Source organism: Bombyx mori, chromosome 10 (assembly GCF_030269925.1).
Source record: "Bombyx mori chromosome 10, ASM3026992v2".
Classification (NCBI taxonomy): Eukaryota; Metazoa; Arthropoda; class Insecta; order Lepidoptera; family Bombycidae; genus Bombyx; species Bombyx mori.
Genome location: NC_085116.1, coordinates 14,274,668 through 14,290,587, shown reverse-complemented (window position 1 = coordinate 14,290,587; position 15,920 = coordinate 14,274,668). Strand labels below are relative to the sequence as shown.

Here is a 15,920-nt window from a genome sequence, read left to right as displayed (position 1 = left end):
TTTCGTGAGAAACAAAATTAAAGATTTCGATAAAATAACTTATATTAATTAAAAATGTTTAAATTTTAAATTACAGTTTTCAATTCTATGGTATTTGAACAATGTATTTGTTTTATTTGCGTGGAAGTTTCTGGAATAAACGGATTAGATTTTTTCATTCCATTGTTGACTGGTGTACGAACTCACGAACTAGCTGGTGTTAAGCGCCGTCACCTTTTTTTTTTTTTGGGGCCGAGGGCCGAACCTCCTACGAGGTATGCGCGCGCCCCCTAGGCATACCCCGCCGTCACCTGACTTGAGACATCAGGTTTAAAAGTGTCAATTGTACTCTATAACGGGCTACGAACATTTCAAACTGGAACGGAAAACTACTTCGCGGCAGAACGACAATAATAAACGACAAGAAAAACTTCTTAAATGTTGATCAATTTAAAATTACTACTATTAATGCTGTTAGATGAATCCTAGAAATCATATGTGCAAATTTACATCTCAATTTCTTCATATTTTAGGCTCGTCTACGCATGGATAGACGCACATCAACTGTAGCCAGGAAACGCCGGGTGAATCAGTTGATGAGGCAGTTGTCTCTCTACGAGTCTAGATTCACGAGGATAGGAGGCCTCGATGGACATAAGACCTTGTCTGGTGGAGAAAGGAAAAGGCTGGCTTTCGCTACTGAAGTGAGTTCTTTTTTGATAATGTAAAAGTCCACATCTTATCACTACATAGTATAAAACAAAGTCGCTTTCTCTGTCCCTATGTATGTTTAAATCTTTAAAACTACGCAACGGATTTTGATGCGGATTTTTTTAATAGATAGAGTGATTGAAGAGGAAGGTTTATATGTATAATAACATCCATGAAATAGTGGAGAAATCAATAATAAATTACAGTTTCCGAAGCGAAGCGAGGGCGGGTCGCTAGTAGATTTGTAAGCCTGTTATTTGTTGTCAAGCTTGACAATTTTCAGCGAAATTCCAACGACGGCAGTACTTTTGGCACTGTTCATTTTACTTTTCAGACAATTTTTTTGTATAGAATTAGGTTTATCAATCTACAATGAACCAAGTAGCTGCCAATCATGACCTAACCCTTCCCTTTCTAAATCTAACGGCTTTTTTTTTTCGGGTAGAGGTCCGAATCTCCTACGACGTCCCCGCGCAAAAGGGGCGCGCGGGGTATGTGAGACTCAACGATTTGCAGGTGTTGAGAGCAGATCGCGGGCCCTAAATCTAACGGCTGCTTTATTTTAATGAACAATATAGAATAATTCACTATTATTGTGACAATTATTTATTTCACCAGTGAACTCATGCGTCCAATTCAATCATTTTATATCCATATAAACATTTTACAATACGAAATGATCAGCTATTTTTTGAATGATGACAAAAGTAAAAAAACATTTGATAAAGTCGTTATCGAAAAACCTTGTATTTTCAGTGGAGCAATCGAAGACAGTTCTCTTGGGCTTCCAATGATCGTCGTATAAATTTACTACCTGTTCAAAATACCTGTTTGAATTAAAAAAAAAACGTGCGGCTTCATTTCATCCGTTAATATGTAAAGCGTGACATTAAGAATAGTTTTTAAGACAACATCTTTCGCTTGAACTTGCAATAAGTTTGGCATCCCGTTTTAATTATTCCGTAACGCATGAAGTCTTCACCATGAATAAACTTGAATAAACTAAATAGTTCGGGATGATACCAACGTCTCGTTTTTACCATCGCACCGCCCGCCACCGGAGTAGAGTTCATCCATACTACCTGGAGCCACTGCGGTCATCCACAGTGCGTTTCCAGAGGTCTTTTTTGTCACGTACCATCCGGCTATGGAATGAGCTCCCCTCCACGGTGTCTCCCGAGCGCTATGACATGTCCTTCTTCAAACGAGGCTTGTGGAGAGTATTAAGCAGTAGGCAGCGGCTTGTCTCTGCTCCTGGCATTGCTGAAGTCAATGGGCGACGGTAACCACTTACCATCAGGTGGGCCGTACGCTCGTCTGCCTACAAAGGCAATAAAAAAAAGAAAAAAAAACTAGTAGAAAAGTATTCCTTGTTGAACATTTTTCCGTACTCTGTTTCTCAGTTACTAACGGATCCGGGGCTTCTGTTTTGCGACGAGCCCACCACAGGATTAGACTCCTCGTCAGCGCTGAAGCTAGTATCACTCCTCCGAGCCAGTGCAGCCCAGGGAAAGACCGTGATATGCACTATACACCAGCCCTCCTCAGAACTGATGGCACATTTCGACAAGCTAGTCTTGTTAGCTGAAGGAAGGATCGCCTTTGCGGGAAACGCATCTGCTGCTTTGGGATTTTTCGAAAGGTAAGCAATCAACTGTTTAAATAGATTTAGTTGTACTTGTGCAAGCACCTACAGGCAGATGCTCAATATACAGACACACTCTTGTCTTGACATAGTGTAACGATTATTATTCAAATGGCTTGTTAATAAACAAGCCAATAACAGAAAAACAAGATTAAATATACATCACAACGATAAAGATTTTCTATTTTGAGACTACAGTTAGATGCAAATTTATTTGGAATATAACGGAAGCTAATTCACAAAATAAACAAAACTTGTTTCCTTGATCTATTCACTCCCATTTCGTTAAATTTCTTGGTTACGCAATCTGAGTTATATTTTCTTAAGACTTTTAAAAACCCCAATCAAAAAACTCTAATAAATCATGGTTACGATCTAAACGAATACTGCACGCTGTCAAATTTTGGTGTTAAGTTATTCGCTAACACAATGAAAAAGTTATTGCCTTTAATTCTTTGAGATGACGTTTACAATCTGTTAAATTTACTTAATATCATTCGGATTTAACGGACGATTTTGGACGTTAAGCTATGCAAATTTGAGTTGAGATTGCGTAGATACTAAGAGCCGTGCTTCTCAAAATCTATCACCGGATCGGAAACGCGACCCACTGAGAGGATCCGGCGAGAAACTCAGTGGGCCGTGTCTGTGGGTTAATTTACTCGCCGAGCTCTTGAGGTACCAAGAAGCACCGTTAGTAGATCGGGAGGATCCGAAATGACGTATTGGTTGCATTGGATTATGGTTTCTTGTAATTAATGAATGTCACTTCAATCAGCTATAAACATTTTTTTGATAATTAAGCAAAGCCCTTGAAAAAAGATAAGCAAAAGAAATTCCGTTTGGAACTTAAGTGTTTTCTATACGATTGATTTGTCTAATAAAATCCTTCCGCTAGCCAGCTAATGGTTCTCAAGGCATTCGAATCAATAGTTGTAAACGTTCATCAGTAAGGCATTCTTAATTAGACACGGTCTCAATACAATCGTGACCCATTTACCGAGACTAGAACATTTACTGACCTTAATCCGACATCCGAGATCTTCGGTGCAGCAGACTATAGTTTATTTGTAGAGTTTCATTGCATTAATGCATTATTTTTACTTTTTCCAAAAATTTTTAGAATTTGATCATATCGAAGGGCGAAAGGCTATTTGATTTAAGCGATATTTTTGCCACTTTACAGGAGAGCCATTTAAAGTTTAAAATTTGGCAATAATATCATAACAAAAAACTTCTTCGGCTATTTGAATGGAGAAAACTTAACTGAAGTACAATAAAAAAATTCGATTGTTGATGCTAATCACTACATAGTATAAAACAAAGTCGCTTTCTCTGTCCCTATATCCCTATGTATGCTTAAATCTTTAAAACTACACAACGGATTTTGATGCGGTTTCTTTTAATATATAGAGTGATTGAAGAGGAAGGTTTATATGTATAATAACATTCATTAAATAGTGGAGAAATCAATAATAAATTACAGTTTCAGAAGCGAAGCGAGGGCGGGTCGCTAGTACCAAATAAAAAGCGTCTTTAATTACAAAGATAATTGTGGCATATTAGCGAAATGTCGCTTAAACCAAAGAGCCTTTCAACTCTTCTCATCTTTTAGTTTATTTGCGTTGTTTCGAGGAGATATGTATGTGTATATAAGTATGAGATAGATTTAATTTACTACATTATTTGAGACTTACTCATGTCTCAAGGTGGGTGGCGGCATTTTAGTTGTTGAAATACAGATGTGCTACGCGTCCTAATCATTCTAACTACTATATTGGGATCCGGATCCGCTTACCTGAATCCACTTAGTAGTAACTGCGTAAAAAAATATAATATATATTCGGTGCTTGGGTTTACGTGTACCAGAAAAATATGGGGTCATTGAACGTGGAATATTTATCTTTTTTTGTTGTTGCTATAACTAAAAACAGTTTTGTATGTATACATGTTGATTATTATGTAAGGAAGTATGTACATGTACTGATAACTAAATTACCTACCATTATTTAAGTTTTTTTTATTAGTCTACAATACTGGAATACAAGGCAAATACGTGAAAAAACAAAAGGTTACATTATTGGCCGCTTCAGAAACTGTGTGACTCTTTATGTAATACTAATATTTTATGTGACGTAATTTTTTTATACGAAAATTATTTTTAGATTGTCGTTTAAAATAAAATCATATCTCCGATACTTTTTTTTTTAATGCTTTGATGGATAGACGATCTCACAGCCCACCTGATGTTAAGTGGTTACTGGAACCCATAGACATCTACAACGTAAATGCGCCACCCACCTCGAGATATAAGTTCTAAGGTTTCAGTATAGTTACAACGGCTCTTCGAACCGAAACGCATTACTGCTTCACGGCGGAAATAGGCGGGGTGGTGGTACCTACCCGTGTAGACTCCCAAGAGGTCCTACCACCAGTTCTGCTCGGGGTCGTGGCTATTTTCGCTTTACGCTTTTTGAACGCTTAAACGGTAAAAGCATAGCGAACTTTTAAGTTGTTTTAACTTCAGCTAAGCTTCTTTTAATTTAATTCTACTGAATACCACAAATATTGTTTCCTATTCGCAACGTAAACAAACATTCTATAGATTGACGACGAACTGAAATAAATAAAGTTAAAAATTATCGCTATTTATATATACTAGTAGTCCTGTAGTAGTCGAAATTCAATTATAATTAATGGGAATTTCATATAAGTTTGAACATTATTATGGTTCTATTGTCAAAGACTATACTTATACTTCTATAATCACAGATTTCGCCAAGACTACACTATAGACAAATAATATTAAACATAAACAATATTCACCTATCCGAAATTTTACTACAGATTTTAAGCAATAACAAAAGTTTGACAATAAACAAAGAGTATATGTGTTCGTGTCAAATACATGGTAGTGTGTGTAATGTTTTCTTTATTGATTTCATGTATTTTTATACGTAATTTTTTTTAAATATTAGCACTCTGTACTTCTTTCTCTATAAGTGTGGGAAATTTCATACTCCTCCGTCCGCGCAATTCTCGTAAAAAGGGGTACAAAGTGTTTGCTTCATGTATAGATAGTCACAAAAGAATGTTGAGAAATTTTATTTACCCCATTGACTTTGGCTTTAATTTTCTTTTAGTCTCGGCTACCACTGTCCCTTAACGTACAACCCGACGGATTACTTCATAAAAGTGTTGGCTTTAACTCCTGGCTCCGAAGCTGCGTCACGTCACGCTATCAAGAGTATATGCGACCGGTTTGCCGTCAGCGATGTCGCTAAGGAACTGGACATGGAGATTCATTTGGAGTATCATCTTATGGATAATGAGGTGGAGGTAAGAGTTCGTTCTTATTAATTAATTATCGGGTTTATCAATCAAATTGTTATTTGAATATTGATTACCTTTGGTCTGGTTTGGTCTCTGCATAACGATTTCGATATTCCGCTATTTATGTTCAAATGTCTGGTCTTCAGATTTAATTGAAGAAGTTTGTGATTTGTATATATAAAATGCTAAGTTTAACTTCAAATTCTTTAGATCTATGTGGAACTTCATTTGTTATAAAGATGTATATATATGTCGGTTGATTATTTTTGAATGTCGCGATTTTGATAATAGTCTGTTTAAAGCCTTATGAGGTCAGTGAATCTTGCATGTTTATTGATTATTCGTCCATTAGTCTATGTTACCTTAACCTATTACAGTATTGAAATATTAATGCAAAATGAACTAAATGAGTTGCAGCCGAATAGTCTCTAGACAGATTATTAAATGGATAAAAATAAATACTATTATTATTTACTAGTGGCCCGCTTCGTCTCCGCTCGGGTTCGTAACAAAAATTACAACGACATTTGACGTTGTTTTATTTTTTTAAATAAAAGAACACTTATTGCGTCATAACTATGATAGTTAGACATATGCTGTCGCGACACTTTTTGTAAATAATGTTGTGTTCTACAAAGTCGTAGTACATTATTTTATTCTATCATCAATAGTTTTCGCAGGGCACGCGATGTAAAGAATATTTTAATTTTTCAAATCGGTTCAGTAGTTTTGACGCCTATACAAACAAACAAACAAATATTTCCTCTTCATAATATTAGTATAGATATCGCCGATTACGTGAGATTGAAAGTTTATTAATTAATTTTGCATAGGACTCAAGGAGGTTAAGAGGTGACAGCTTTAGGCCACCACATTTCTACACGAAGATAATGTGGCTCGTGTACAGATACCTGCTGATGATCATCAGAGATCCGAGGGTTCAACTGGTCCGTATACTACAGAAATTGGTAAGCCTAATGATACATCAAATTTTTTTTTCGAATCACCAGCTCAAGCGTCATCAAGGCCGTTTCCTATGATATTTGTTTTTAGTTACAAATGGCTTTCGTTGCAAACTTGTAGATCTTTGTGTTAATATTATTAATCTTCTTCACGTGTATTGAAAGAAAGATTGAAGACCTTCACATTTCCTAATTATGCAGATTGGAACTGAAATGATTTAATAACGAATACTCAAATTTTTAAAATTACATTCGCAAAATATTTCACTAATTTGGGTGGTCTCTTGCAATTATCGTGACGGGTGAGAGAATATTTACTATTTAAGACTTCGACGTGTCCGTATAAGTTTAATTCATATTCAGGATACAAAAATTATATAAGATTAGTAAACATTCCAAACGAAATAAAATATTATTATGTTGCTTAATATTGGGATTTGAATCCAAAAGCAATGAATAAATTCCTCAAGATCATACATACACATGATGCCAAAAAAATCCCGTCGTTCGCTACGGAATTACAAATTAAAAGGTTGAACATAGATTGGATTGGATCGCAGATCATTAGGAAACTGCATGAATTAATAATATTTAAATATTATTTCTTATTGTTATATAGAAGTAGGAGCTCGTGAAACCCCCTCCTCTTACCACCCTAGATATTTTAAGTCAAGTAATTATTACCGATAATTTGCTGTTGTAAATTTTAAAATACAAAAACTTTACATCTACGTCATAGATTAATAATACCCACAACACATAAATACCTTATTAATTAAAATCAATCATCATCGGAACCACACAATCGTGTTTTTATTCGAGGCTGAACCAGTTTTATCTCCAGTTGAAAAAAATTATGTCGCAAAAATCATTCGTAAGGTGTGTTTGTATGTTGGTAATAATGTGAGTGTGATGCGAAATGAATAATTATACTGACTATACATGCTCAGTTCCACTGCCAGATTGATGTAGACTGTGATCACGTTTATTAGCGTTCAATAGCACCTGTGAGCACCATTCACGTTACGTACATGAGGTCAAAGTCTCCGTTGTATTCTCTAATGATGATCGCATCCTTCAAACCGAAGCGCATTACTGCTATGCGGCAGAAATAGGTATTAGGGTCACCCGGGCGCGCTCACAAGACGTCCTTTTTTATTTTTTTATTGCTTAGATGGGTGGACGAGCTCACAGCCCACTTGGTGTTAAGTGGTTACTGGAGCCCATAGACATCTATAACGTAAATGCGCCACCCACCTTAAGATATAAGTCCTTAGGTCTCAGTATAGGTACAACGGCTGCCCACCCTTCAAACCGAAACGCATAACTCTTCACGACAGAAATAGGCAGGGTGGTGGTACCTACCCGTGCGGACTCACAAGAGGCTCTACCACCAGTAAAGTGTTCTTCCTCTTTTTCTCCACCTTATCCCACCAGGTGGGGTCGGCACAGCGAATTTTTCTGTTCCATTCATTCTTCTGTCAACTGTCATCTTAACACTCACTCCCCTCTCTTTCTCTCATATCGTCCTACTCGTACAGACTCACAAGTAGCGACTGCGCCATTTTAACTTTTGCGGATTTCATTTTTATCATCCGAAGTCATTCGTTAATAACATATTGTTATGTTAAATTTATGTCAACCATACCATTTATGTCAAAAATATCATTAGCAACATTGGTACCCGCATGCGCGATTCTAATCCCAGCATAGTTGCATCGCTGGATACGAAATCACGACACATAAGTTGTTCTATAATTAAGCTAAAGCTATAATAAGTGTACAATATATGTTCGTATATGCAACATTCGGCATGACGGTCCGAAGAGAGAATTTGTTCGAATTCAAATGTGTGATCCTTGTCATGTATTGTAATAGCAATCAAAAGGAATATCTTAACTGTGGTTTCCCATTTTCTTTCAATTCCAGGCTATAGCTTTAACAGCTGGCGTTTGTTTCTTGGGCACGCCCCGACTAACACAAGCCGGGGTTCAAGACGTCCAAGGGGCTCTGTTCATCATCATAGCTGAGAACACGTTCAGCCCCATGTATTCAGTTCTTCACATGTTTCCTGAGGAGTTTCCGTTGTTCAACAGAGAACTTAAGGCTGGACTGTACTCCACGCCGGTCTATTATACTGCCAGAATGATCGCTTTGGTGAGAAAGGCTCTTTTACATTACAGATAAATTCTTTTTCTGTTAGTGAATTATATATCTCTGTAGCTGCGACCTCTTTAAACTACCACGCATACGAATTAGCCGTTCGTAGTATTAGCGGTTTTATCATAATAAACTTTAAGGTTACGAATAGAAGTAGTTTATTATCAACTAGTTACACTTTTTCCATTTCTATTTTCATGGCGTAACGTGCAGGGGAGAACTGTGTCCAGCAGTGGGACGCCATCCTTATGGCATTTCGCGGTGTTAAACCTATCACCATACTGAATTTTGTCGAAAATATTTCTGTGATTTGAGTGTGAAAACTTTCAATTTCTGATAGCATAAAAATAATTCTCCAAGAAAAAACTTTTTTGACTGCTTAAGTGGGCGGACCAGCTCACGGCCCACCTGATGTTAATTGGTTACCGGAGCCCATAGACATCTACAAAGTAAATGCCACCACCCACTTTGAGACATGAGTTCTAAGGTCTCTTGCGTTCCAATACCATACCCGAACGTTTAAGGCCATAGTTTTAAAGCTTTCATTGACACTAATCGTGGTGCGCCACTGGACAGTTCCCAGGGCTGTTGATAGAGCCGGTGCTGTTCACTGGTGTGGTGTATTGGCTCGCCGGGCTACGGTACAGTGCCTACGCCATCGGATTGACCATATTCATCTCGATTCTGGTGCTCAACGTCGCCATAGCGTGCGGTAAGATCCTTCATTATTATTTTTTTGCTTAAATGGGAGGATGAGCTCACAGCCCACCTGACTTTACTGGAGCCCATAGAAAACTACAACGTAAATGCCGCCACCCACTTTGAGATATGAGTTCTAAGGTCTCAATATAGTTAAAACGAGTGCCCGTCTGGATCGTTAAGACGATCTGGTGGAATGCATCACCTCGTCAGACTGAGTGTATTTATGACTCCTGAAAGAACCATAAAAACTCAGTGAAATTAAGATAGATTTTGCGGAGCGCCAAGCAAAGCCCCTTATTGTCTAATCTAAGTTATGGAACGTATTTTTCCCCACATTTACATTCGACGACAATGCATTAAAATATCTTTACGCTTTATCTTAACGCTTTCTCCATTTCTTACTTTGGGGTAATGGAATGTAGTCTATTTGTTTCTCTCCGTAATATTTGATTTTTGTACACGAAGTCCGAGAAATTTGATACTTTTGAAGTCTCCCTCTAAAGTTCTTTTTTTAAAGTTCTTCTTCTTCTTTTTCTCCCCCTTATCCCACTAGGTGGAGTTGGCACAGCGAATTTTTCTATTCCATTCTCTTCTATCAGCCGTCATCTCAATACTCACTCCTCTCTCTCTCTCTCATGTCATCCTTGACATACTCCATCTACGTCTATTTCGGTCGACCACTTCCCCCTCTACCTTGCACTACCATTTCCATACATATCCTAGTCACATGCATCTTCTCTCTACGCATCACATGTCCATACCATCCCAAACGCACACTCCTCAGCTTCTCTGTCACAGGTGCCACTGTCAGACTTCCTCTAACATATTCATTCCGTATTCTATCCATTCTCGTTACTCCACACATCCATCGCAACATTCAAGATTTACTTAGAATTCAAGATTTAGTAGGTTTTAAATTGTGTTTTCTATGAAAATATTGTTCTTCATTTATCGAAGACCTGAATGATTTTTTACTTCTACTGTTATTCGTATTATTCTTCTTCTTCTTCTACATAAAGTACCTCTGTAGGTAGTTCAGTAATTTGGTCGCGCTCGTCTAGACAATTGTATAATATCTCTTTCACCTTGTGATGTTCCTTAACTAGTAACATAAGAGAATAATATATTATTAAATACATATTCATGTGAAACTCGAAATAAATAAAATAATTTCGATATTTAAATCTATAAATATTAATGAATGTCATTGAACTTAACGAAAAAAAAAATAAGAAAATAAAAAAAATGTAAATGTCTTCGTTTAATATGATATGCGTATTTGGTCACCAGACGTCAATATAGTTGACCAGTTTTATCGTTTGCATAAACGTAAATATTTTGTTTTGAGTAGATGGAATTTGCTAACAACTACCCGAGCGCCTCCTAAGGAGACCTAACAACTCAAGGGTAACTGCTTCGCGAATGAATCTAACATTATTCAAAGCTGATGGAAATCCATAATCTTATCAATCCGGATTTGAAAGGATCACTCGGGACATTGTATCGAAACTACGTAGCAGTAATCATAGATGTTTTATTTATAACTAGCGACCCACCCTCGCTTCGCTTCGGGGACTATCATTTATTATTGATTTTATTGAATTTTCTTTTATACGAATCTGAACCTGAGAAAATGATGTAATATAGGATATTGTATAGAGGATTGTTTGTAGTACTAGTAGTACCACCATTAGGTTCTACCAAATACTTTCACGTGGCTACGTGGTACTACCACGTGGCTCTCAAAATACTTGTTCAGCACCGCCATTTCCCTATCCCCTATCTATTTCCTAGTCACTTCTGGCTGCTTCTGGCAATTCGTAGAGCTACAAATGTACTTTACGCCCTTTCAATTGATACACCATTTCAACTGAAGTCTGCCAACGTATTTTGCAGTTTTTCAATATACTTACTTACCTTGAAAGATGGCATAAAATTTTCTTGAATAGCTTTTGTAGCTCCAAATGAAGTAATTTAAAAGCAATTATTGTATTGCTGGATATGAGTCAAAAATGTTTAGAATCTGGTCCATTTCCAAACCAATGAATGTAGTGGTTCCGGTGGCGGTACTAATTGCGTCAATTTGACTTGACCGGTCGCACAACACTCTTATTTTATTCCTACCTATGCTGATAGCCTTGAGAGTCTTTTTCAGCTTCACCCTAACATGTAGGTGAGCTCACGGTTATTTTACCAATGTCTTACTATAACGATTCATATAGATTGGCCGGACACTGTATTCTCTTATTGACTTGTTTTCTTTTTCTTTTAAAAAAATTATAATGATGAAAGGGAGAATTTCTTTTACAAATGTGCAATTAGCATCTCACAATTATGTATGATTTTCAAACTAATTCATCTTTTAGGTTCTCAAAAGCAATATGTAATTGTGCAAACACTAGTTTATATGCAATTAAGAATCTAAAAGAGTTGGATGAACTCTACCCCGTCACCGGGGTACTACTACGAGTAAAACCACTGCGTTCATCCGCATTTCCAGAGATCTTTTTGGGACGTACCATCCGGCTTTGGAATGAGCTCCCCTCTACGGTGTTTCCCGAGCGCTATGACATCTCCTTCTTCGAACGAGACTTGTGCATAGTATTTAGCGGTTGGCCTCAGGTTGGCCCCTGGCATTCCTGATGTCCATGTGTGACGGTAACCACTCACCATCAGGACCGTATGCTCGTCTGTCTACAAGAGCAATAAAAAAAATATTAATACTAATAACAGTGTGTTATGGTTTTTTTACACCAAGTCCCTGATAGCGCTGTTTTTTGTTTTTGTTTAGAATATGAATCGAAAACAAGTTCAATAAAATTCCTAACGGTTTTATATGGCTTCTATTCTTAAACCAGTTGTTTAAACGCTTTGAATGATTTAACTGTTTGTGAAGGCTAGGTCACGCGATCTACATTTGTACTGTAACTTGATTCGGTGTAGTTTTCCCTGAAATGCTAACTAAAGCGAAGTCAGTTGTTTTAGTTTTTGGTTGTCTGGCGCTGGTTCTTTGGAGCTTTTGCGTCAACGGTCACTTCGGTTCTCTTGTTAAGCTTTCAACCAAGACCAATCGGCAGTTGGCGGCTGTTTACATGAGTGTACCAGGCTTACCATAAGCCGGGAGAAGTGGCGATTGCTCGTGAGCCACAGCTGCCCACAGCAATGATACCGAAAGGCGACCACGACAGCCTTGACAAGAGTTATGCGACAAAGAAAACCAAGTTCTATGAGGAGTGCTCTAAGGAATTTTTTGGCTGCTGAAACTGAAACGTATTACGGCTTCAGGGTAGAAATAGGCAAGGCGGTGGTACTTACCCGTGCAGGTTCACCAGACACTCTACTGCCAGTAAATTAGACTACAAGGTATGGTCAGCCCAGCCTTTATGTTGGCCCTGAATAAAATCAAGAGAGGTTTGGGAAAGATTACGCGTTTATTATTAAAATTAAAAACTGCTCTTTTCGGAATTTTGTTTTTGTCCAGCGGTCAGTAACCCGCGGCTCGCAAGCCGCATGCGACTATTCGACTTTTTTATGTTTGAAGTATTACTGGTGGCCCGGAGGCCTTTCCAGTTTCACCAGGACAGGTAGGCGAGCAAGGCTCAGCCAGGAGGGGTGGGGTTTGCTAACAGCTACCCGAGTGTCTCCGAAGAAGATCTAACAACTCAAGAGCAGCTGCTTTGCGAATGAATCTACTACCGGATCGGAATCGCGACCCACTGAGAAGACCCGGCGCAAAATTACCGTTTACCGGGTTACCGGGATCCCTAAGCCTGCTCCTAGTGTTAGAGCTGAAGGGGTCTAGTAATAGTTATTGGATCTGATGGATGCGTAAGGAGGTGAACTGTTCGACTCCTCGGCTACGGCTGTTTCGCGAAATTTTTAGTTCAGGCACGGAATATTACTTATTATCTAGTCTTTTAAGAGACAAGTAAACATGTTTGAAAAACAAGGCTATAAAAATATTTGTTAAAAATAATGGCTCTTTGAATAAATTGTGTGTTATCTATATTTGACAAGGTTGCCGACCACTGGGATGGTCTGATGATGAACCTGCAATACGTAGTTAGATCCTTAGATAAGATCCTGAGATAGACCTTTTTGCAAAAAGCGCCTTTTATTTATAAGGTTTATATAACGAATTACAATGTCATGTTTTAAAATGTATTTTTATTTTATGTTAAAGGTTCGTTCTTCTCGTGCGCTTTTGGCTCGATGCCGTTGGCGATCGCCTATCTGGTGCCCTTTGACTATTCCCTAATGATGACATCCGGGATATTCATCAAATTAAGGTAACAAATCACTTAAAGGGACACTTCCTACGGCCGTTTATGTACATTTAAGATGAGGCGGCATTAAAAACTTAAAGTTTTGTGAAACCAAGCTGTTACAGCTGTAAAAGGACGTTGCAATTAATAATGGTAGAAACGATAGTATCTATTAACCTATAGACACAGCCCACTGAGTTTCTCGCCGGATCTTCTTAGTGGGTCGCGTTTCCAATCCGGTGGTAGATTCTGCGAAGCACTGTTCTTGCTAGGGCCAGTATTAGCAAAACTCCGGTTTGAGCCCCATGAGCTCACCTACATGTTAGGGCGAAGCTGAATTAGCCTCTCAAGGTTATCAGCATAAGTAGGGGAAAAAAAAGATAGTCTCCATTTTCTAGTTGTAAACCTGACAGCTCTGCAGAGGGTTCGATTCCCGGTCGAAATCAGTGTCATTGCTTACACAGTTTAATAGCGTATGAGAAAATACATACAGTCTCTCTCGGAGCGTGGTGCAAGAGAGACGATCAAAACTTGTGACTGAAGTGGAGAACTCTCTGGGGCGAGTCTCCAAATGGGGTGAATTGAACTTGGTTCAATTCAACCCGTTAAAGACACAAGTTTGCGTGTTCACTGCCAAGAAGGACCCCTTTGTCATGGCGCCGCAATTCCAAGGAGTATCCCTGCAACCTTCCAAGAGTATCGGGATACTTGGGGTCGACATTTCGAGCGACGTCCAGTTTCGGAGTCATTTGGAAGGCAAAGCCAAGTTGGCGTCCAAAATGCTGTCCTCAACAGAGCGAAGCGGTACTTCACGCCTGGACAAAGGCTTTTGCTTTATAAAGCACAAGTCCGGCCTCGCGTGGAGTACTGCTCCCATCTCTGGGCCGGGGCTCCCAAATACCAGCTTCTTCCATTTGACTCCCTACAGAAGAGGGCCGTTCGGATTGTCGATAATCCCATTCTCTTGGATCGTTTGGAACCTCTGGGTCTGCGGAGGGACTTCGGTTCCCTCTGTATTTTGTACCGTATGTTCCATGGGGAGTGCTCTGAGGAATTATTCGAGATGATACCGGCATCTCGTTTTTACCACCGCACCGCCCGCCACCGGAGTAGAGTTCATCCATACTACCTGGAGCCACTGCGATCATCCACAGTGCGCTTCCAGAGATCTTTTTTGCCACGCACCATCCGGCTATGAAATGAGCTCCCCTCCACGGTGTTTACCGAGCGCTATGACATGTCTTTCTTCAAACGAGGCTTATGGAGAGTATTAAGCGGTAGGCAGCGGCTTGGCTCTGCCCCTGGCATTGCTGAAGTCCATGAGCGACGGTAACCACTCACCATCAGGTGGGCCGTGTGCTCGTCTGCCTACAAGGGCAATAAAAAAAAAACATACATTTACAGTTTCAAGTCTATGCATGTTGATCTTTATTTAAATTACGGTGGATATAAGGAAATCTGGAAACATTCAACACTATCTCTCGTGCGGTCATACCTTAATGCCAGTGACTTCATCAAATATTTCGTGTTTTCTTGTAAGAAATAGTAAGTAATATATAGGATTGGTAAGAACGGAACGTATGAAAAGCGTGTGGAACGGAGCGTTGAGATGTGAGTGAGAGAAAACGGAAAGAAAGGGAAAAGTGAATGACAGAGAAAAGGAAGATGGAAAAGACGGTTAAAAAATGAGCAAGGCGTAATAAAAGTGTTAGTTAATTTTCAAATTATTATTATAACAGAAGATTTTGGAACAGTGTAACTTATTTATTTGCTGCGATTCCTATTCTACATATACTTAAGAATTAGCTTTCTGAAAGCAGCTTCGTCCGCGTGCTACTGCACTTTACATTGCGTGCTCAGCAGTGGGATAATTTGTCAATGTTCTTTCCCAGCGCTCTAGCCATTTCCGTACCGAATTTCGTCAAATCAAATGGTTCGAACATGAAAACGTTACAGAAGTAACTCTATCTTTCGTGTTTCGAACTTAAACCGTTTTTATTCGTCGAAGTTTAACTTTTCTCTTCTGGGTCGATTCTCTTGACGGACTCCTTAGACGTCGCAACGCAGATGCCGTTTATCATAAGCTTCGATCAATAATACTACTATTGATCGAAGATCATAAGACTATATTTTAATTACAGGATTGTCGGCCAAAACCTGTCA

The 15,920-nt window shown here is 38.6% G+C and overlaps 1 protein-coding gene across 1 annotated transcript in view; it reads left to right on the top strand.

Moving 5' to 3' along the window:
• Nucleotides 1-15,920, top strand: part of -w-2 (scarlet) — a 33,633-nt gene that overhangs the window by 15,439 nt on the left and 2,274 nt on the right. The window contains exons 6-12 of the mRNA NM_001256993.2: nucleotides 513-683; nucleotides 2,094-2,332; nucleotides 5,479-5,674; nucleotides 6,502-6,636; nucleotides 8,560-8,787; nucleotides 9,367-9,502; nucleotides 13,676-13,781. Of these exons, the coding sequence (NP_001243922.1) occupies nucleotides 513-683; nucleotides 2,094-2,332; nucleotides 5,479-5,674; nucleotides 6,502-6,636; nucleotides 8,560-8,787; nucleotides 9,367-9,502; nucleotides 13,676-13,781 (1,211 nt within the window). The remainder of the gene's footprint in view (nucleotides 1-512; nucleotides 684-2,093; nucleotides 2,333-5,478; nucleotides 5,675-6,501; nucleotides 6,637-8,559; nucleotides 8,788-9,366; nucleotides 9,503-13,675; nucleotides 13,782-15,920) is intronic.